Here is a 22,688-nt window from a genome sequence, read left to right as displayed (position 1 = left end):
TAGTAGCAGTGTACAAAACAAATGGAGGGGAGGAGTCAATGTAATAGTCCGGGGGCCATTTGATTAATTGTTCAGCAGTCTTACGGCTTGGGGGTAGAAGCTGTTAAGGAGCCTTTTGGTCCTAGACTTAGCACTCCCGTACAAGCAAAGTTAGTCAGCTAACGTTTGATAGCTACAGTGCTTAATCTAAGCTGGATCCTGCAACCCGTTTCATTCCAGTACCCATTTACCAGGATCCAATACCCTTCGTGGCATGAAAAATTATTTTCAGTTTGCAATGTAAAAATTATAATAAAAGCAATCAGAGTTAATTCAAGTTGCCTCTGTAGTTATCCAGCCCCCTAAAAAACGTAATGTGAAAATGTGCCTGATAATATAAGAATTGATTAGAGTTGGGCCGGCCCGGGTTAATGGTTTGCGCAACGTAAAGTGATCTTCGATGGATCTCTTTATGGCAGTCATTCATACGTCATCAGAGTGTGCAGCTGAATATTTTATGCTGGAAAACACTTGGTTTGTTATTTTTGATGAAAATAAAACCGTTATTCATTCAAATACGAATACCAAACTTGTTTTTGCATGGATTCCATGACGCGGTTAGCTTTTAACAGCTAGGACCGCTATTTCTTGTCTCGGAATCCCGCTTAGCAGACAGGTTGAAGCCTGCTTGACAGAGACGCTGTGCTGCTAGCCATCGAGCTAACGAAGTTGGTACCAGAGGAGTTTTGCAATGGAGCCCTCTTTGTCTGGAGAAATAAATTAACGGGTGGCCTAGAGCAGATACAAAAAACGAATAGCTTCGCCGTCCTGGAGCCTGATCTTCCTGCACCCACGTCACTGGGTGTGCCTGTGTCTGTGGCCGCAGTGCCTACTACTATGATTTCGAAGTTGACATCGGCAACCTTTCTTCCCTGCTCTGGTTCGAGCGGGGCTCTTCCATCTGTCGGAATGCCTGCACCAGGTGCCGGGAGCAACGGGCTCAAGTTATCCTGCCGCTCACCTGTTCATAAAGAGTTCTCCGAATTCTGTGACGCGTGGGAGTGGGCAAATTTCCAGGTCATTCTCGCCAGCCGTGATTTTGGGCAGCTTCATGATAACCATTCCTGGTGCAGAAACAATGTCCTACCCCAGAGCGTGAGTAAATGACATTAATAAGCTGCTCCCGAATGTATTACATCAGGACATGGACATCGATTCTACCGTAGTCCATGTGGGATTTAATGACATTAGGAAGGACAGCTCTGAACAGTTGAAACTGGATTTTAAAGAGCTGATTGACTCACTGCTAGACACTAACAAAATACCCATAATATCTGGCCCTGTTCTCTCTCTGAATCATGGCATTGATTCTTTCTCCTTAGGATTCTTTCTCTTTAACTAGCTACGTGATTATAAAGATGATTCATTTGGGTTCCTGGATCCTTTTACAGCATAAGGCTGCGTTGAGACAATGACTTATCAATGATCTGTCACGTTCGTTGTAATGATGAGACCAAGGCGCAGAGTTCCAGATAATTTTAATAAAGAGAAACTCACTAAACAAAACAACAAAAGCACAAACGAAATGTGAGGCAACTTCCTGGCAACTTACTGTAGTCAAGATCCCACAAACACAAAAGGGAAATGGCTGCCTAAATATGATCCCCAATCAGAGACAACAATAAACAGCTGCCTCTGATTGGTAACCATATCAGGCCACCATAGACATACAAATTCACCTAGATAACCCACCCAAGTCACCATCACGCTCCAACCAACACAGAGAAAAAACAGCTTACTATGTCCAGGGCGTGACATGACCAGCTCAGTTAAAATCCCTACCATTGTGATGCAGAGTTGTCATAATGCTTCAACAAATGTACATTACACCAGGGGCGTTGGTAGACACAATGTAAATAACCTAATGTATGTTCTTCTAACTGCCCTGAATGCCTCTGCTGATCCTACAGCTATTGTATGCAGTAATCATGTGCCTATAAACCAGATTTATACTCTTAGCACTGAGCCAGTGTGCCCTAGGAGGAAGTCCACTGTGTGCAGCTTACCCTGCACTAACATAAATAATATGAGCATATCTACTTCTGCTGAGCTTCCCAGTAAAGCAATAAAGATAAGTAAGCACCCCAGAAGACAATTGCTCAAAATATCCCACGTTAATAGCTTAAGAAACAAGGTCCATGAAATCAATAATTTGCTAGTAACAGATGGCATTCATACTCTGACTATCTCTGCAACTCAATTAGATAATACCTTTCATGATACAATGGGAGCAATACAAGGTTATAACATTTACAGAAAATATATAAATGCCAATGGTGAAGGTGTTGCTGTTTATATTCAGAACCACATTCCTGTAAAGATTAGAGAGGTTCTCATGTTAAATACTGTTGAGGTAATATGGCTACAGGTTCATCTGCCTCACCTAAAGCCCATTCTGGTGGGAAGCTGCTAACAGTCAGTATCTGGATAACATTTGTGAAATGCTTGATAATGTATGTGATATCAACAGAGGTATATTTTCTGGGGGATTTAAATATTGACTGTCTTTCATCAAGCTGCCCACTCAAGAAAAAGCTTCAAACTGTAACCAGTGCCTGTAACCTGGTTCAGGTTATCAGTCCACCTACCAGGGTAGTTACAAACAGCACAGGAATCAAATCATCGACATGTTTTGATCACATCTTTACTAATGCTGTAGAAATGTGCTTGAAAGCTGTATCCAGATCCATCGGATGTTGTGATCACAATATAGTAGCCATATCTAGGAAAAACAAAGTTCCAAAGGCTGGGCCTAATATAGTGTATGAGGTCATACAATAAGTTTTGTAGGGATTCCTATGTTGTTGACTGCACTTTACACATTTATGAAATTGCTTATTCCAGTTACTAATAAGCATACAACTCTTAAGAAAATGACTGTAAAAACTGTTAAATCCCTGTGGATTGATGAGGAATTGAAAAATTGTATGGTTGAGAGGGATGAGGCAAAAGGAATGGCAAATAAGTCTGGCTGCACAACCGATTGGCAAACATATTGCAAATTGAGAAATCATGTGACTAAACTGAATAAAAAGAAGAAGAAACTACACTGTGAAACAAATATAAATGACATAAAGAATGACAGTAAAAAGCTTTGGAGCACCTTAAATGAAAGCTCCATCATTCATTGAATCAGATGGCTCATTCATCACAAAGGCAAATGATATTGCCAACTACTTTAATGATTTTTTCAATGGCAAGAATGGCAAGATTAGCATATTTAGGCATTACATGCCAGCAACAAACGCTGACACTACACCTCCAAGTATATCTGACCATATTATGAAGGACAATCATTGTAATTTTGAATTCTGTAAAGTGTGTGGAAGTGGAGAAAACATTATTGTTGTCTATCAACAATGACAAGCCACCGGGGTCTGACAACTTGGATGGAAAATTACTGAGGATAATAGCGGACGATATTGCCATGCCTATTTGCCATATTTTCAATTTAAGCCTACTAGAAAGTGTGTAACCCCAGGCTTGAAGGGAAGCAAAAGTCATTCAAAAGTCATTGCGAGGGCTGTTTTGTTAGACTTCAGTGTGACTTTTGACATTATCGATCATAGTCTGCTGCTGGAAAAACGTATGTGTTATGGCTTTACACCCCCTGCTATATTGTGGATAAAGAGTTACCTGTCTAACAGAACACACAGGGTGTTCTTTAATGGAAGCCTCTCCAACATAATCCAGGTAGAATCAGGAATTCCCCAGGGCAGCTGTCTAGGCCCATTACTTTCTTCAATCTTTACTAATGACATTCCACTGGCTTTGAGTAAAGCCAGTGTGTCTATGTATCCAGATGACTCCACACTATACATGTCAGCTACTATAGTGACTGAAATGACTGCAACACTTAACAAATAGTTGCAGTTATTATCAGAGTGGGTGGCAAGGAATAAGTTAGTCCTACCTAATTCTAAAATTAAATGCATTGTAGTTAGGACAAATCATTCACTACACCCTAAACCTCAACTAAAACTTGTAATAAATAATGTGGAAATTGAGCAAGTTGAGGTGACTAAACTGCTTGGAGTAACACTGGATTGTAAAGTGTCATGGTCAAAACATATTGATACAACAGTAGCTAAGATGGGGAGTAGTATGTCCATAATAAAGCTCTGCTCTACCTTCTTAACAAGGCAGGTCCTACAGGCCCTAGTTTTGTCGCACCTGGAAGAATGTTCAGTCGTGTGGTCATCCAACGGCTGACCCTTGGATGTACACAGAGAGCTAATATTAATAAATGCATGTCAATCTCTCCTGGCTCAAAGTGGAGGAGAGATTGAATTCATCACTACTTGTATTTATGAGAGGTATTGACTTGTTGAATGCACCGAGCTGTCTGTTTGAACTACTGTCACACAGCTCGGACACCCATGCATACTCCACAAGACATGCCACAAGAGGCCTCTTCACAGTCCCCAAGTCCAGAACAGACTGTGGGAGGCGCACAGTACTAAATATTCCACATCAAGTAACTGATGCAAGCATTAAAATTAGATTTAAAAAACAGATAAAAATACACCTTATGGAACCGCGCAGACTGTGAAGCAACACAAACATAGGCACAGACACATGCATACACACACACACGATAACATACGCACTATACACACACATGGATTGTACTGTAGATATGTGGAAGTGGTGGAGTAGGGGCCTGAGGGCACACAGTGTGTTGTGAAATCTGTGAATGTATTGTAATGTTTTTAAAATTGTATAAACTGCCTTTTAGCTTGACCTCAGGAAGAGTAGCTGCTGCCTTGGCAGGAACTAATGGGGATCCATAATAAATTGAAATACCTGTAGACCAACGTGTGGCAATTGCTGTGGTGAGAGAGAGAAGCGTGCCTGTATCTCTCACATAACTAGAACGACATTCACTTTCTCTCGCTCTCTCTGCTCTGATAGACATGAGCTTGCAACTCTCATCTCTCCAGCATTGCACGTCATTGTCAAGATGTGAATGAAGGTGAAGTCAGGTGCAGGAGAGCAGAGTAATATTAAATAAAGCGCACTTTATTATAGTTCCAAACCGGGAGCACAACAAAACAAACGCGCTCAAAAAACGGAACAATAAAGTAAAGTGCTTAACAAACATCACTTGACATGAAGACAATTACACACAAAACATGATGGGAAACAGAGGGTTAAATACAAATAGATTGATTGGGGAAATGAAAACCAGGTGTGTATGTAAACAAGACAAGACAAATGGATATATGAAAAATGGAGCGGCGATGGCTAGAAAGCCGGTGACGTCGATCGCGGAACGCCGCCCGAACAAGGAGAGGAGCCGACCTCGGCGGGAGTCATGACAGTCATTAATTTCCTTACAGAATCATAGCCATGGAAAGGGTGCTGGATGAATATGAACCCCTGATGAATTTAAATACATTTGCCAAAGTTATAGAATGACTGCTCTCTGTTTAGAGAGAAATGAAATAATTCAGAAGACTACACCAGGAGTAGGCCTATAATTTAGCCACAGAGGATCAATAGATTATAAAAAAAATATTCTAGCTGTGGATTGTGTGCATCCAAATCACAAGGCATGCCTACAGTTAGGAAAGTGTGGCAAATATTTTTTACACCTCGTCAAGCTAATAACAAAGTGATTTACATTTGTATTCAGACCCATTGCTATTCAGACCCAGACCCTTTGCTATTAAACTCGAAATTGAGCTCAAGTGCAGCCTGTTTCCATTGATAATCCTTGAGATGTTTCTATAACTTGATTGGAGTCCACCTGGGGTAAATTCAATCGAATGGGCATTATTTGGAAAGGCACACACCTGTCTATATAAGGTCCCACAGTCGACAGTGTATATCAGAGCAAAAACCAAGCCATGATGTTGAAGGAATTGTCCATAGAGCTCCGAGACAGGATTGTGTCAAGGCAAAGATCTGGGGAAGGGTACCAAAACATTTATGCAGCATTGAAGGTCCCCAAGAACACAGTGGCCTCCATCATTCTAAAATGGAAGAAGTTTGGAACCATCAAGACTCTTCTTAGAGCTGGCTGCCTGGGCAAACTGAGCAATCGGGTGAGAAGCGCCTTGGTCAGGGATGTGACCAAGAACCCGATGGTCACTCTGACAGAGCTCCAGAGTTCCTCTGTCGAGATGGGAGAACCTTCCAGAAGGACAACCATCTCTGCAGCACTTCACCAATCAGGCCTTTATGTTAGAGTGGCCAGACAGAAGCCACTCCCCAGAAAAAAGGCACATGACAGCCCGCTTGGAGTTTGCCAAAAGGCACCTTAAGGACTCTCAGACCATGAGAAACCAGATTCTCTGGTCTGATGAAAGCAAGATTGAACTCTTTGGTCTGAATGCCAAGCGCCATGTCTGGAGGAAACCTGGCACCATCCCTACAGTGAAGCATGGTGGTGGCAGTATCATGCTGTGGGGATGTTTTTCAGCAGCAGGGAATCTGAGACTATTCAGGATCGAGGGAAAGACAAATGGAGCAAAGTACAGAGAGATTCTTGATGAAAACCTGCTCCAGAGCGCACAGAACCTCAGACTGGGGCAAATGTTCACCTTTCAACAGGACAACGACCCTAAGCACACAGCCAAGACAAAACAGGAGGGGCTTCGGGGCAAGTCTCTGACTGTTCTTGAGTGGCTGAGCCTGAGCCTGGACTTGAAACCGATCGAACGTCTCTGGAGAGACCTGAAAATAGCTGTGCAGCGACGCTCCCCATCCAACCTGACAGAGCTTGAAAGAATCTGCAGAGAAGAATGGGAGCATCTCTCCAAATACAGGTGTGCCAAGCTTGTAACGTCCTACCCAAGAAGACTTGAGGCTGTAATCGCTGCCAAAGGTGTTTCAACAAAGTACTGCGTATATTTTGTAAAAACCTGTTTTTGCTTTATCATTATAGTATTGTATTGTTTGTAGGGGGGGGCTCTTTAATCAGTTTTAGAATAAGGCTGTAAAGTAACAAAATGTGGAAAAAGTCAAGGGGTCTGAATACTTTCCGAATGCACTGCACATTAACAGTATGTAAAAATATTTCCAATGTAGTATGTACAAAACAAATAAAGACCCTCTAAGTTTCGGTAACAGATGTGACCAATGTACATGCGCGCACACACACACACGCTCCAGCTCAGTTCTGTCTCCTCAGTGGAAGCGTAGCCTTCCCTCAGCCTCAAACAGCTTCTCTTCCTCTTCAGAAAGACAGTTTCCTTTCAAACTGGGTGAGTGATGACAGAGCACATGATAATCAGCAATACAATAAAAGACCCACAACCATTACAAAGTGGACATGGTGAAAGATGTTTTGAAATAACAATTTATCTAAGGAATATATCAAATACTATTATTAACCTGGTTAAAAATAGAGTAATGTGCCTTTAAGCGAGCATGCGTGTGACATTGCGTACACTCACCAGATCTCTTTGAGTGATGTGTTGTGGGAGAGAGCCTCTGACAGCTGTCTGATTCCATCCACTGTCAGCTGATTATTGATTAACCTGCGCAGAGTGGAACAGAGGGATCACTAGGATAACCGGCTCACTTTTCTTCACATTCAGAAATAACTTGTTCACTTTCTGGTTAATTCTGTGGTTAAACTTCATTATTGGTTGTTGGGAGTGTGTTGAGACTGGGGCCTGCCTTACCAGAGGTGAGATAGACCCGTGTTGGATCTGATCAGTTCTGCCATGTCTGGTGCTACATCATCTGACAACTCGTTTTGCACCAACCTAGAACACCACAACACACATTTAAACTGTACTGTACTCCAAGACACAGATACACATTTTCAAGTCTTGTGAACATGAGACAGGCATACAATGAAGGTTAATTCAAGTCCTACCAGAAAATTCGGAGCCTTCTATTGTCTTTCAGTGCTTTGGCCAAGCTCCGCCCACCTTCTGAAGTGATGCCATTGGCTGAGAGACTGAGGGAGAGAAGAGCAGAGTGACGTAGTGTAAAACAGATACTGTAGTTTCTCTTTGTATCTAGAAGTAAGAGTTCAATAACCCATACTGTATAGCTGATTATACAACAGGTGAGTCTAATCCTGAATGCTGATTGGTTAAAACCCGCATTCCAGCCAGTGTCTATTCCACAAGTTACCACAGGCTAAATCTATCACGTTAAAATGCCTATTTACTCTGTTACATCTGACTGCGCAATCCACTGTCTCATCAGCCCAGCCAGATAATATATAAACTTGATCTCCACCATAAAAAGCATCTAGACATTATCTCACATTTCTGTTAACTAAATGTTAGTCTTTCATGTCCCATAGAATTGAATGTGTCGGGAGTCTAAATCTTGAAATCATGAATCAGCATAATTGTTATTGATATATACAAAGAACTATCACTAGAAAAAAGTTCAAACAAAACAAAGCTAGTTTGCAGTCTTTCCAGCTTCAGTTTGATGTGATTGTGTTAGCTGTGTTGTTGGCTAGCTCCTCTGAACCACAGTGTCCTGACAAGTGAGCACATGTTCTATGCCAGGTGAAATCGTGCCTCATTAGCTCATGTGGAAGGACCACCAGAGGGCAGGCTGGGCTCACGGATAGTAGCCCAACCAGGCATGTGAGTCAATGTGACCAGAGGCAATTAAGCACAGCTGACGGTACTAATGACTTATTCTCTTTTCCCTACAAGAGGGAGGAGGGGAAGAGGGGAGAGGAAGAAAATAAACTATCTCTGGAGGATGGCCACCAAGAGAGGGCAGCTATCCATGAAGAACCATTAAGACGGTGACAAACCTGTGGTTTTTGTTATCGTTTAAAGATAATCATCTTGTGTTCCTGTTTCATCTGGAGAAGATGTGTTTTTCTTTCTGAGATTCTCATTGATTGTGTTGGAGTGTTTATATTGACAGAAATCCCTCAATAGAGAACTGTGTTCAATCAAGAAAACGAGTCAGGAGTAGGTTATTCCACCTTTCCGCTTTAGAGTCACACTAAATTACTTGGTCCGCTCACACTCATTATTATGGATGTATCCAAATAAATGTCATTAGAAAACAGTTTAAGCAAATGCAGCTACTTTGTTGTTATTCTGGCTACACTGTTTGACTTGACTGCAAGTTGGCTAGCTAGCAATCAAGGGATAAGAACGGAACATTGGAACATAAATTGAACATTTAGGACGAACGACTGGGTCGCGTTCATAGATACAGAACAAAGACTGAATGACTGGGTCGCGTGTCTGAGTAGCAACCCTTGAGTAGCAACCCTAGATTTGTGTCGGGACTATATCTTGTGGAAGGATGAAATAGTATGAATAAATTCATCAAAACGTGTTTAATGAAAATGTCAACCATTATTTGAATATATTGGTAACCAGTTGTATAAAAGTGATAATGCCCTTGAAGCCGGTGTTTGGAGGATATATTCGCACGGTTTGCCGGCCCTTGAATTCGTCTCCGGCCTAACAACACCAGTGCCAATATATGCTCCAAACACCGGCTTCTCGGGCGTCATCACTTAGTAAAATGATACACCAATGGGTTATACAACCTCATTACTGACATCAACTGTCATGAACCACAGCTGTGGGATAACTGAGAATGGCATGGCACAAATAGTGCCACTAGCTAGGTTTCCATTCAATTGGCACCAAATTTTCATGTGAATATCCTAAAAAGAAAATATGCACATTTTCCCAAAAGTGGTAGGTTTCCACCAAATGGACTTGTTGTGGATCAAAATCAGTGCATGTTGACATAGCGCACACAAAATGTTATTTTTCGCTTAAGTTTTCATGTACCAAATAAAATTTTAATCCAACGATCACAAAAGCTGTTGCGTTAAATAGCAAACGTGCCCACTCTAGTCTTGGCAAGTGCACTCTAGCATCAGTTCTCAGATACAGTGAGGGTAGACTAGTCTACATGATGACATTATTAGGGATATTGTTATTTGTCAAACGGCAGTCAACCATCGATCAACATGTTACCAGAATAAGACATTCAATATTTATTGGAAAGGAGCATCTAGCTCATCACTGTTCACTTTCAACACCCTGTGAAGTTCATCATACTTACAGTATTTAATCTGTAGCCTAATACACTGCATGGTCTCCCAAGTTGTAATGGGAGGACCACATATCAAAACACGACTCCAAGTTACTTCGATTTGATGGTTATTAAATCAATATTTGTGGTGTTTCCGCGGCCATTTTTTGCATTATTAATTTTACCGACACAAAAAGATCCCACCATGTCCAACAAACAAATGGTGTCTCTGCATTTATAAAGTTGTACCAAAACGTCCTGTTTCCATCACAGCTGTCATGATTGTTTTTATTCGGTGTGACTTTACTCGCATAAAAACTGTGGATGGAAATGTGGTTACTGTGCCAAATACTTCCTCAGTTAAACAAAAACAATAATGATATATCTTGCCATCTATCTCACCAGAGGTTGGTAAGACTTGGGTGGTTCCTCAGGGCCTCTGCGAATGCTCTTGCTCCTTCATCACCAATGCTGTTCTCCCACATTCTGAAAAACAGGAACAATCCATCCCATGCACTCTGATCCAAAATTGAATAAAAAATATTGTATTTGTGCACTTACCCCACGTCAAAGATAGATGTGCTCTCCTGAATGGCACTGGCCAGGTACCTGCCACCCACACTGGTGAACTTGTTGCTGCCAACCCTTTGAACAAATCAAAGTGCCAAAAATAAACATTTTAATTCATACACAAGTAATTATATAATTGATTGAACATATTAATTTACATACTTGACAACTCTTAACTTAGGACATTCCTCAATGATATGAGCGATTAGCTTGGCTCCAATGTCCGTGATGTGATTATTGTAAAGTCTGTCAAATCAAGAAAACAGAAATACAGTCACAGTCACATATGAATTTGTCATACAGCATAATAGAGTACTAAGGTTTGACAGAAAAGTTGACCCTGATAGACACTGACTCACCCCAGAACCTCCACCACTCTGTGTTTGATAAGCTCCTCAGCCAGTACTTCAATGCTGCTGTCTGAGATCTGATTGACACACAATCTGAAATGGAAAAACGAATTTAGCTGAAAAGCTATACTTTATTTGTGAGTGCTGGTAGCCTGTTTTTTAAACAGTGAAATAAAGTACATAGTGTTTCCATCTGCATATATTCCTAATTCCTCACCTCACCACGGTCATCTTACTGAATGAAGGCCTGAGCTGCTTGACCCCATAGTCACTGATGTTGTTGTTGTCCATGTCCACCCCTAGCCTCTTCCGCCGGTGCTGCAGCACAAAGTTGAGGGCACTGCAGTCGCCAGAGAACACATTACAGTAGCCCAGCTTGATGTAGTCGGCTGTGATGCCCTTCGCAGTCAGCTGTGCCACCTCTTTACTTCCTGTCTCGAAGATGCAGCGCAGCATCCACAGGAAGTTGGGAAGGACATGCACCTTGCTGCCCTCCTGCTCTGTGCTGTGGAGTGGCAGGCCGCGGAGGTGGGACCTCACGCTGGTGGACAGGTAGGACTTGAGGACTGCACGCTTCCTCTTCAATAGCGCTGGAGGAACCATGTGCTCCAGCAGGCCGGCGTTGGTCTTAGACAGCAGTCCACACAGGAAGAGGTTGGCGTACTGGAGATGCTCGTTGGTCTTGAACGGGTCCTTTCCCCTGGGTTTGGAGGAGCCACCGATGCAGGGAAAGACAAATGATAAACAAGATGTGTTGTCCCTCCTGCTGCACTCAGTGAAGAACTTGAGGATGTTGCCTACGCTGGCATGTTCGTCCAGAACCAGGGAGAATGCAGCCAAGAAGGACTGCAGGGTGAGGTGAAAGAACTCAAAGGTAGAAGGGTTTCCACAGGCATCGTAGCGGCTGACCGGTCGGAGGAAACCCACCTGAAGGTCGGCCTCAGTCAGGCCACAGGAGGCCACCTCCTCCTGGTCGAACACAAAGCCTCCTCTCTCCGTGCCCAGCAGAGCCAGCTTGGAGAAGGCTGTCAGTGGCCTCAGCCCTGCCCTGAAGGTATCAGCGGGGCACCTGGTGTTTCTCTTCAGGAGGACAGGTGGGGGAATGGCCCCCCGGCTGAAGAAGATTTCAGACAGCAGAAGGAATATGTTAGTGAGGGTCATGCAAGCCTCTGGCAGCTCAAAGTCGTCGTAGACTGAGTGCAGGTGTTTAAAGCTCTTGAAGACGATCCAGCAGAAGAGGGGGATGGAGCAGAGGCCACAGAGGTGGGGGCTGGCATCCAGCTGGACTGAGACCAAGTCCCGGTGCTCTTGGTCTTGGAAGTGCAGGTTGGTGTAGGTTTGAAGGTGGGCTGGAGAGAACCCACGCAGCACCACCCTCTTCCGGATCACCCTGCTCTGGACCTCGGTGCCTGTCCGAGCAGTAAGGACTTTCCGGGAACCATTGAGCAGCTTCCCACAGAGCAGGTTATTGAGCACAAGAAGAGGGTGAATCTTCTCCTCTGGAGAAACCACCTCAGGCAAGTTCCACAGGTCCAGATCAGCCTGGATCTCATCATAGCCGTCAAACGTAAAGAGAACCTTTTCAGGGAAGCGGAGGATGTAGCTGAACACCTCATTGTCCGCATCTTGGTCGGGGTAGCAGTTGTATTTGAAAAGCAGGTCCCTGAGTGAGATCTCGTCTGTCTCCTTGAATGTGCTGAACATCCTACAGCGGAACTTGAAGAAGAACATGGCGTCTGTCTGTTCCAGCTCCCTCTTGGACCACAGCCTCTGGAGCTTCTGGAGGAGGATGGACTTGCCCACCCCAGCGTCCCCTGTGATGAGAACCGTCTCTGCTTGTGGGTTAAAGACACCCTGCTCTCCCAGGAGCTGCTCCAGACCCTCCAGGTGGCCCAGGCTCTCATTGCGGTCATTCAGGAGCTCCATTAGGGTGTCTGTATAGAGCTCCTCCAGCAGGGTTTCCTCTCGCTTGGTGTAGGATGCAATGAAGCGTGTGTCTCGGCCCAGCTCGTGCCTCAGCTTCTCACAGTACCTACTAACTGAGAGGAGGGGGGTAGGGAGAATACACCGCAGTCTCATTCTCAACCACCGATATTCAGCCAAAATATACAGTAGTTGCCCTCATGATTCTCTGATAGCTTACATTTTCAATGCACTGTATTTTTTTTATTGTTAAGTAAAATTCCAATAACACATGAAGTGCTGCACCATACAGTCTAGTGACATACTTACTAGGGTCCGTGTTCTTCACTGGTATGTCCCGTATGAAGTCTGGTGGAAGGTAGTTGATCTCTTTAAGCCATGGTTGGAGGTCTATGTATGCGTCATAAACTTTGTAGAGAATATATAGGAAGTATTCACATGCCTGCTCCCCTTTGCTTTGGACCAATTCCAGGATTTTACGCACCTGCGCAATGTCAACCATAAGTAAATCATATTTACTTTACAGTGATTCAATATTTAACAATAATTTGACAGCTAACAGTTTCCCCCTTTTACACACCTGGACGATGGCAATCATATTTACTTACCAGTGATTCATATTTAATTAATATTACTTCCCACATTTTGATTAATGTGGTCAAACAGGATTTTTCACATGTAAGATACCCGCAACATACCAAATGCCATTGTATTGCAAAATTAAGTCTTGTCTTTATATTTTCTCATCTTAAAATCAATTAGTCCATTTTAGTTAGGGCCTAGTAGGCTATTTGTGAATGCAAGAGCATTTCTTTGTGATATGTACTTTGTAATGTAATATGACGTGTGAATATGAAGTCTCCTCTCAGAAACCCTCCTATGGTAAATTACCTGGTCTGTCTTGGTGGCTGCGAGCTGGATGATTTCTGCATCCTCGATACACAGAAAGCCACTTTGTAGGAGGTTATCCAGAATGCACTGCGTGCTCTTCACCTGGGAGAACAGTAGCTCACGGTGCAAGGTGAACAGTTGGACAGTGGACACATGGCCCGTTAGTCCAGCACGGGCTTCTTCGGCACTGGAGCCCATAATATGCATGCAGCTGGAATTCAGCTTTTACTGGAAGAGTGTAGGGGGAACTCAATAGCAGAGTAGTTTCATTTCAAGAGGATAAAACAGAGATTTCACAAATGTCTCCTGTGTGCATATTTATCTCCTGATCCAACTAAATGGATAAAAGCCATGTGAATGTGTAATGTACAGAATCACATATAGTATAATATGGGCTGGAACATTTAGCCTACCTTGAAAAACGCGTTGATTACATTGTTCTTTTGGGCGCTCTCCTGAACCACTGTGGAAAAACTTGGGAACCACAGCTCTCCATTAAAACAAACTCATATTGCTTATGAAACTGTTGAAAATAGCGTACAACAGGATATTAATTAAACTTTTCTCTAAGACCAGGATATTAACCAAACGTTTCTCGGACTGTTAGAAGAGTGATCTAGTCTTGTCTCAAACCATTTTCTGAAGAGAGGAAAAACACTGAACGCTGAACACTGTACTGGCTCGTTATCGGGTCTTTCCATGAGGAAGTGAAACCCAAAACAGCCTTGGATGCTTGTAATTTCGCCTCAGATTGTGTAACCACGCTTTTGGCATGATGTGTTATCTGCCTCTCTCCACAACAGGAGAAAGCATAATAGTGTAATGACCTGACTAGATCATAAATGAACAATTGTCCGGACAGAGAATTGAGTTTGCGAATTGACGGTTTATTACACCAACTTTACACAGGCTACTGTCTGGCCGTAGCCCACGCCAAATAAATGGAAGATAACCCACAAGCCAATCGTGACCTTCTCTTGTGAAGCCCAGACGTAAGAGAGAGAACAAAGGCTGAACCTGGTCTTAACTTCCCAGGCTCCATCCCTCTGCCCAACCCCCCTCCACGCCACTCCGCCAACCGCCAGGATGCCCAGCATCAGAACATTCCAGGCATTCCCGTGATTGGCAGATAGCAGGTTGATTGACATGTCGGACCCCGCGAACACTGGGTACTGGTCAGTACAACACAACCACCTACTAGCCTAACACATAACACACAGCTGTCTGTGCGGGTCGCTAGAATAGCAAACACATTATACAGGACCGGCTCTAGCCTTTTGGGGGCCCTAAGCGAGATTGGTTGGGGGAACCCGAGCTGGCGGTAAACATTTTTAGGGGACCGCTCTTCACTATGGAGAGAAATGTACGTTTTAAGGTTAATACTAGCTTCCCATATCACCATGTGAAATAATCAGATTTATAATAACAAAATATACCAGGGAAATGTTCTTATATTTGCCAGTGTAACCTAAAACATTATCCCAGTTTGAAATGCTGCTTGTGTATTCTTTCCCATATCAGCTAAAAATAGAACCACATGTTTTGGTTACGGAGAAAAAGCAAATACTGTATCTCGCAGCTGTTTACCAGTATCCTGGAATCAGTAATTATTACTTCTAAACAAAATATATATTGGGGGAAATTCAAATAAGGCTGCAATGTTTGGTTTATTGTTTGAACAGTCACTGAGAATATATTTGCTTATCAATGCAAAATAGGCTACTTTGATGCATAGCCTATTAATAGTCTATATGTAAAGATCAACGAACCAGGCAAGCTTCATTGCCTACACAACACTACCTCCATGGCTACGGAAGGGATGATTACAATTTTTTTATGTGGCACGGGAGTATGTCGAATGTCGGAGTGCACTACAAGGAGCCGCCCCTTTTGTGATGAAAAACGACATCGCTACACTGCGCTACTCTGTCGGCTCAGTTTGCATATTCTGTGTGGACCCCTTTAAAGTTCCTTTTTAAAGCTAATTTCCTCAAATTCTACCTATTTTGCCATGGGGTGGAAAGAAATGTTTGCAGTTTTAAAGCTAATTTCCTGCAATTCTACACATGTTATAATGACTTATGCCATGTTAATGATATCTGAGTGAGAATGACTAACAAAATCAATGTGGGCCCCCTGGAGGTCAGGGCCCCATGGCACATGCCCTGTGTTCCGGTCGGTATTCGGCCTGCCCCAGTATCTGTGCATTAGAGACCTCCCTAACTCACAGAAAGCTCTGATTCAAACTCACATTCGCCATACTTTTGTTACTCACTAAATTTTGAGTTTTCCTGAGCAACTATATCCATTTTCTCCCATTACGGCCGGTATGTATTTCCTAAAAATATCTAAATAAACATTTACAAGCAACCGAAAAGGAAATCCTCTTCGGCACCTCCATTGTATTGAGCTGTTGTAGACTTCCGACCTGTGGCATTAATGTGTGATGTATGGTGCCTTCATACCCCTTCACTTATTTCACATTGTGTTGTGTTACAGCCTGAATTCAAAATGGATTAAATATTTTATTTTCTCACCCTGATCTGTTTCACCCGTCTTTGTGCTTGTTTCCACCCCCCCTCCAGGTGTTGCCCATCTTCCCATTATCCCCTGTGTATTTATATCTGTGTTCTTTTTTTGTCTGTTGCCAGTTCGTCTTGTCATTTCTTACCAGCATTCTTTCCCACCTTCCTGTTGCTCTAGTTCTGTTTCCTAGTTATTCCCGGTTCTGACCAGTCTGCCTGCCCCGACCCCGAGCCTGCTTGCTGTCCTGCGCCTGCCTGACTCTGACCTGATTACGAACCACTGCCTGCCCTGACCCCGAGCCTGCCTGCCATCCTGTACCTGCCTGACCTTGACCTGATCACGAACTTCTGCCTGCCCTCGACCTGCCCTTTGCCTGCAGTGTCTGCATCTGGGTCATATCCTGAGTCGTGATACACCCATCTACACACAATACCCCATAATGACAAAGTGAAGACATGTTTTGAGAAATGTTAGCAAATTTTTGAGAATGAAATACAGAAATATTTAATTTACATAAGTATTCACACTCCCTAGTCAATTTTTGTAGAAGGACCTTTGGCAGCGATTAAGCTGCTGTCTTTCTGGGTAAGTCTCTAAGAACTTTCCACACCTGAATTGTCCAACATTTACCCATTTACTCTTTTCAAAATTCTTCAAGCTGCATTTTAAAGTAGATTTAAGTCAAAACGGTAACTTGGACACTCAGGAACATTCACTGTCTTCTTGGTAAGTAACTCCAGTGTATATTTGGCCTTGTGTTTTAGGTTATTGTCCTGCTGATAGGTGAATTCATCACACAGTGTCTGGTGGAAAGCTGACTGAACCCAGTTTTCCTCTAGAATTTTGCCAGTGCTTAGCTCCATTCCATTACTTTTTGTGTCCTGAACAAATCCCCAGTCCTTAACGATTACAAGCATACCCAAAACATGATGCAGCCACCACTATTCTTGAAAATATGGAAAGTGGTACTCAGTAATGTGTTGTATTGTATTTGCCCCAAACCAAATACCTTGTATTCAGGAAAAAAAGTTTAATGCTTTGCCACATTTTTTGCAGTATTACTTTAGTGCCTTGTTGAAAAACATGAAGTTTTGGAATATTTTTTTATTCTGAACAGGCTAACTTCTTTTTGCTATCATTTAGGTTAGTATTGTGTAGGAACTGCAATGTTGTTGATCCATCCTAAGTTTTCTCCTATCATAGCCATTAAACTCTGTAACTGTTTTAAAGTCACCATTGGCCTCATGGTGAAGTCACTGAGCAGTTTCCTTCCTCTCCGGCAACTGAGTTAGGAAGGATGACTGTTTCTTTGTAGAGACTGGGTGTATTGATACATCATCGAAAGTGTAATTAATAATGTAACCATGCTCAAAGAGATACTCAATGTCTAGGTGCCCTTGTTTGCCAGGCATTAGAAAACCTACCTGGTCTTTGTGGTTGAATCGGTTTGAAAATCTCTGCTCGACTGAGGGACCTTACAATTATCTGTATGTGTGGTACAGAGTCAGTCAGTCCATGCAATTTATGTGACTTGTTGAGCAGATTTTTACTCCTGAACTTATTTAGGCTTGCCATAACAAAGGGCTTGACTTTTTCCACATTTTGTTACATTACAGCCTTATTCTAAAATTGATTAAATAAATACAATACCCCATAAGGACAAAGCAAAAACAGATTTTTTATGTCTTTTCAAATGTATAAAAAAATAAAAACTTAAGTACTGAGTGAAGGGTCTGAATATTTATGTAAATGTGATATTTCATTTTTTACATGTGGCAAAAATTCTAAACCTTTTTTTTTCTTTGTCATTATGGGGTATTGTGTGTAGATTGCTGAGGGGGGGGGGGGGGGGGGGGGGGCTATATCATCAATTTTAGAATAAGGCTGTAAGGCAACAAAATTAGGAAAATGTCAAGGGGTCTGAATACTTTCTGAATGCACTGTATGTCCGGAACCAGCCCTGACATTGTACCCAATCAATCAAGTATGTATATATATGTGTGTGTGTGTGTGTGTGTGTGTGTGTGTATGTGTGTGTGTGTGTGTGAGAGAGAGAGTCTGTGTCACACTTCCCAAGCAAAATAGAGAAACTTTGGTGTAACAAAATGCTACGCCAGACATTGTCATTAATTTTTCAATTTATTTGGTATCACATCTAAAATGACTGGCTCACATTTTACACAGAACATTTGGGAATATATACCAGTGTGCCACTTCGTTTTTTTAAATTTACTCTAATGCATTTCTACTTAAGCTGATTGTTGCACAAGAGTACAACAGGGACATTTGAACTTAGACAACTGAGTCTTATGTCAATTTCCCTCTAAGGTTGTTACATTAAGTGATTTCTCTTTCATCTTCGTTCCTCTGGTACCATCTACAAGCTTTTTCCTTTATCAGCAGGTTTCAATGCGGTGATGTCATCTAAAATGGACGGACCGCTGTAGCCGTTGGTTTCCACTGCCTCCAGCTTCTTAATGTAATCCAGAGGTAAGCTGTTTTGTTTTGCTCCAAGACAAACAACCTGTAGGACAAAGTTAGTTGCTTTTGTTAATAACATGACCCATGGGTATTTGCATAAATTATTCTGCTTCTGTATTGGGTTTCGACATTTTGCTATTAAATATAACACACTTTTTACACCTGTAGTCATTGTTCAGGCATTTGGATATGGCCAATGGAGGCATCCTTCAAACTGGCTATCAAAACGATCATTATTTGTGTATGATTAGGCTGCTTTATAGCAAAAGACAGACATATAGCGTACCTGTTTGTATGGAGGCGAGGTCTGGTGAAGTGTGAAGTTGTTCATCTGGTAGGTTCGACAGAGGACCTCTCCCTCGTCTGTGTTAATGGTAACATCTAGTGGACTGTAGAATCCTATTCCCACTCCTTCCTGCCTGGAGGACACACAGTTAAGGGTAGTTAGAAGTTGGTAATCATTTGGAGATACTGTTGATTGAAGTTACAAATTCATGCCATTTTCTACAGTCTGTAAAACAATCCAGAATGTTATATATAAATGCCATAGACATCAGTTGTACCACTTTTTCCACTGGAACCAGAATTGTATTAGGACCTGCTTGAGGGAAGAGAACTAGGATAACCAGGGGCTTATTTCCATTGATTCAGCCTTCTGGGCAAATATGTACATTTGGAATATCCCACTATAGGTCCTAGGACATCTCAGCAACAATTCCTATTCAGGGCTGTTCAACTTCACAAACCGCACCACATAGTGATAGGCCTATAACACTGTAAATGAGCCACCCACTTGTCTAAACTGATGAGGTTGTCCTTGTCCATCTTCCAGACCACTCCCCAGACCACATCTCCCTTAGACTCTTCTATAGTAGCAACACCACCATGCCAAGAGTTGGTGTTGTTGAACTCTTTCTTCCAGTATCCAAATTGAATCACATGATCCTGTCAAGTAGAATATTCAAAAGTATACACAGTAACTTCATAATCACATGTACGTAGCCTAATCACAATTATTTGTTAAAGCATTACTAACCGCTTAATTAACAGCTTGCACACGTATCATGGCAAATGAAAACTCAGATGCCAACCTACAATGCTTGGTGCCAACTTCTCAGCATCTTCACAACAAAACATACGCACTGAAGCCTACCTTCAAACTGCCCGTTGTAACAAAAACCGCGGATGGATTCTTCAGCTGCAGTCTTTCCTTCAACAGATTACTGCCATAAGCGAAATACATAAAGTAGTCGGACACGGATGTGTTTGAAACACTTGTTCCATTATTTTCAGCGGTGGCAGGAACCGCTTTTGACGCAATTTGTTGATGGAACAGTGCAAGTAAAATCGTGTAAGTAAGGTATGACATGGTCTATCCGCTTTGTGACGGTGAGTATGTTAACCAGTTGGTAATGTTGTCATTTTATTACTTGCTGTCTCTAGAGAATGGGCTCGCCTACTGTATCTCAGCGTGACGGCGCGCTGATTGGCTGAGCGCTAAACGAGGAGGGGCATGCATGAACAGACAAAACAGACAGAACACCCTGTCACCTTTAGTTGATAAGATTATCCTTATTTTTCATTACATTTCTAGCATGATTCAGTTATCACAACAAAACATAGTATCCTTTCTGGGTGAAATGAGAGAGGGGTTTTTATAATAAATTAATGCAATTTAAACTAGTGTGTTAATAGTGCCACTTGACGCCCAGTGGTGGAAAGTATTAAGTAAAAAATACTTTAAAGAACTACTTAAGTCGTTTTTGGGGGTATCTGTACTTTCCTTTACTAATTATATTTTTGACAACTTTTAGTTTTACTCCACTACATCCCTAAAGAAAATAATGTACTTTCGACTCCATTCCCTGACACCCAAAATGATTTGTTACATTTGGAATATTTAGCAGGACAGGAAAATGGTCCAACAAACTTAAAGAGAAAATCCCTGGTCATCTCTACTGCATCTTATGTGGCGGACTCACTAAACACAAATGCTTTGTTTGTAAATTATGTTGGAGTGTGCCCAACTGAGTATTACAATTGTTGGGAAAATTACTTGTGTCATTCACAAAGTAGATGTCCTAACCGACTTGCCAAAACTAGAGTTTATTAACAATAATTTTTTAGTGGTTGAAAAACTAGTTTTAATGTCTCCAACCTAAGTGTATGTAATCTTCCGACTTCAACTGTACATTTACTTTCGATACTTAAGTGTATTTAAAACTGAATACTTTTAGACTTTTACTCAAGTAGTATTTTACTAGGTGACTTTCACTTTTATTTTAGTAATTTTCTATTAAGGTATCTTTACTTTTACTCAAGTATGACAATTGGGTACTTTTCTACCAATGCTGAAACCAGACTTTTTTGCAGTGTTGTTGGGCTAATATTCACATCCGTAGCAACATCCCCCTTTAAATCCTTTCTCAATAGAAGCATTGAGTGAATTGTAGCTTTAAGATTAAAGTTAAGAAGTAAGATTAGGAGATTAGGAGATCGCATGCTTTCTGTGATGGCACTGAACGTATTTGGAGGGATCCCCCTTTTGAAGAAACTCACAGTCAACAGATGTTGTACACAGGAGCTATCTGATTTGCTATGCAGGATAGTTAATATGTCACAGTCAATAACAAGCCTGACATTTAAGTCAGAGGAGATAGTCACTTTGAGACCACCAAACTGCACTGACACCAAAGGAGCTGTTCTTGAGCTTCCTCATTTCTATCATCTTCAAGAGGTGAGATTTTCATTCCCTAATGCGCATCACTTAGAAAAATGCGCATTCAAATGCTTTGAAAACACCACAGATCTCTCTGTGCCTATAGTTGATGAGCCACAGACACAGCTTTTGCAGTCTGGCATCAAAAGACTACAGGCGTTTGATTTTTACAACAAATGCATTTCCTTTGAGTCAGTTTGTGAAACAGTATTCAAACTCTCAAACACAGAAATTAATGTAAGAAATGATCAATTCTGGAGCATCACCACATCTGCCGTGAGAAACTGTCAGGGGATAAAGTGGATTCATTTATATTATTATGAACATGAACATGATGCAATTTACTTGAGTTTGATCCATTATTTGAAGAATCTCGTTGATTTGGGTGTTTTCCTTACGCACTCTAGGGGAAGTTGAAATCAGTATGCTTTGTGACACTCAAAAGGGTCCCGTTCTGTGGCTGAAAAAACTGTGCCTGTTTAGCTTTCACATCACAAACATCGCCTCAGAGCAGTTTGGTTGCTTGAAGAATCTGGAACAGCGGATTTTGTTAGGAAATCAGATTACCACTGTTGCAGATTTTACATTTAAGGAACTAGGTAAATTGAGGTTCCTAGACCTACGGAATAACAAGATCTCTCAAATAACAAAGAACAGTTTCTTTGGCCTGCATGGCTTGGAGAGCCTAATTCTGGAACTAAACACATTTGAAACGATTGAAACATTTGTCACGTTCCTGACCTGTTTTCTGTTGTTTTGTATGTGTTTAGTTGGTCAGGACGTGAGCTGGGTGGGAATTCTATGTTGTGTGTCTAGTTTGTCTGTTTCTATGTCAGCCTAGTGTGGGTTCTCAATCAGAGGCAGATGGTAGTCATTGTCTCTGATTGAGACTCATATATAGGAGGCTTGTTTTGTGTTGGGATTTTGTGGGTGTTTGTTACCTGTCTCTGTGTTTGTGTTCTGCACCAGATAGGTCTGTATCGGTTTTGCACATTTGTTATTTTGTATGTTGTTTGTAGTGTTTCACTTGTGTTTGTATTAAACATGTTTAACACTAGCCGCGCTGCATTTTGGTCCTCTCCTTCACCCCTGGAAGAAAACCTTTACAGCATTTGCCTTCATCCACCTCACTTTGCTGAAGCATGTATGTTTAGGGGACTTTCACCCTTGCCTAGTGAGTTGGAGAGTAGCGTGAA

At 42.0% G+C, this 22,688-nt stretch overlaps 2 protein-coding genes and 1 pseudogene across 2 annotated transcripts; 1 reads left to right on the top strand and 2 right to left on the bottom strand.

Annotated features, from left to right (window-relative positions):
* Positions 1-1,500: 1,500 nt before the first annotated feature.
* LOC129837478 (nucleotide-binding oligomerization domain-containing protein 1-like) lies at positions 1,501-14,020 on the bottom strand. The gene is made up of 11 exons (XM_055903673.1): positions 13,767-14,020; positions 13,185-13,359; positions 11,170-12,991; positions 10,962-11,045; positions 10,765-10,848; positions 10,594-10,677; positions 10,435-10,518; positions 7,871-7,954; positions 7,674-7,757; positions 7,443-7,526; positions 1,501-7,246 (listed from the first exon to the last, which is right to left on the bottom strand). The coding sequence occupies exons 1-11, from the start codon at positions 13,971-13,973 to the stop codon at positions 7,174-7,176; spliced, it is 2,865 nt and encodes a 954-aa protein (XP_055759648.1). The 5' UTR covers positions 13,974-14,020; the 3' UTR covers positions 1,501-7,173.
* A 4,398-nt stretch (positions 14,021-18,418) lies between these two features.
* On the bottom strand, positions 18,419-20,223 carry LOC129837300 (gamma-glutamylcyclotransferase-like). The gene is made up of 4 exons (XM_055903351.1): positions 19,927-20,223; positions 19,567-19,718; positions 19,060-19,192; positions 18,419-18,816 (listed from the first exon to the last, which is right to left on the bottom strand). The coding sequence occupies exons 1-4, from the start codon at positions 20,140-20,142 to the stop codon at positions 18,670-18,672; spliced, it is 648 nt and encodes a 215-aa protein (XP_055759326.1). The 5' UTR covers positions 20,143-20,223; the 3' UTR covers positions 18,419-18,669.
* LOC129837299 (uncharacterized) lies at positions 20,187-22,687 on the top strand (annotated as a pseudogene).
* The last annotated feature ends 1 nt before the right edge of the window (position 22,688 follows it).

Source organism: Salvelinus fontinalis, chromosome 38, assembly GCF_029448725.1.
Source record: "Salvelinus fontinalis isolate EN_2023a chromosome 38, ASM2944872v1, whole genome shotgun sequence".
In the NCBI taxonomy this organism is placed as follows: domain Eukaryota; kingdom Metazoa; phylum Chordata; class Actinopteri; order Salmoniformes; family Salmonidae; genus Salvelinus; species Salvelinus fontinalis.
Note: the sequence above shows the minus strand (reverse complement) of the source record. Positions and strands in the feature narration are given on the sequence as shown.

Excerpts from the sequence above, each read along its gene's own strand:
- LOC129837478 (XM_055903673.1), bottom strand. The coding sequence starts at position 13,973 with ATGCATATTATGGGCTCCAGTGCCGAAGAAGCCCGTGCTGGACTAACG. Across the intron at positions 10,519-10,593 it reads ACATCTATCTTTGACGTGGG|AATGTGGGAGAACAGCATTG; the intron begins GTAAGTGCACAA and ends CCTGTTTTTCAG. Across the intron at positions 7,955-10,434 it reads CCAAGTCTTACCAACCTCTG|TCTCTCAGCCAATGGCATCA; the intron begins GTGAGATAGATG and ends TCTCTCCCTCAG.
- LOC129837300 (XM_055903351.1), bottom strand. The coding sequence starts at position 20,142 with ATGTCATACCTTACTTACACGATTTTACTTGCACTGTTCCATCAACAA. Across the intron at positions 19,193-19,566 it reads AACCTCATCAGTTTAGACAA|GCAGGAAGGAGTGGGAATAG; the intron begins GTGGGTGGCTCA and ends TGTGTCCTCCAG. Across the intron at positions 18,817-19,059 it reads CCTCGCCTCCATACAAACAG|GTTGTTTGTCTTGGAGCAAA; the intron begins GTACGCTATATG and ends TTTGTCCTACAG.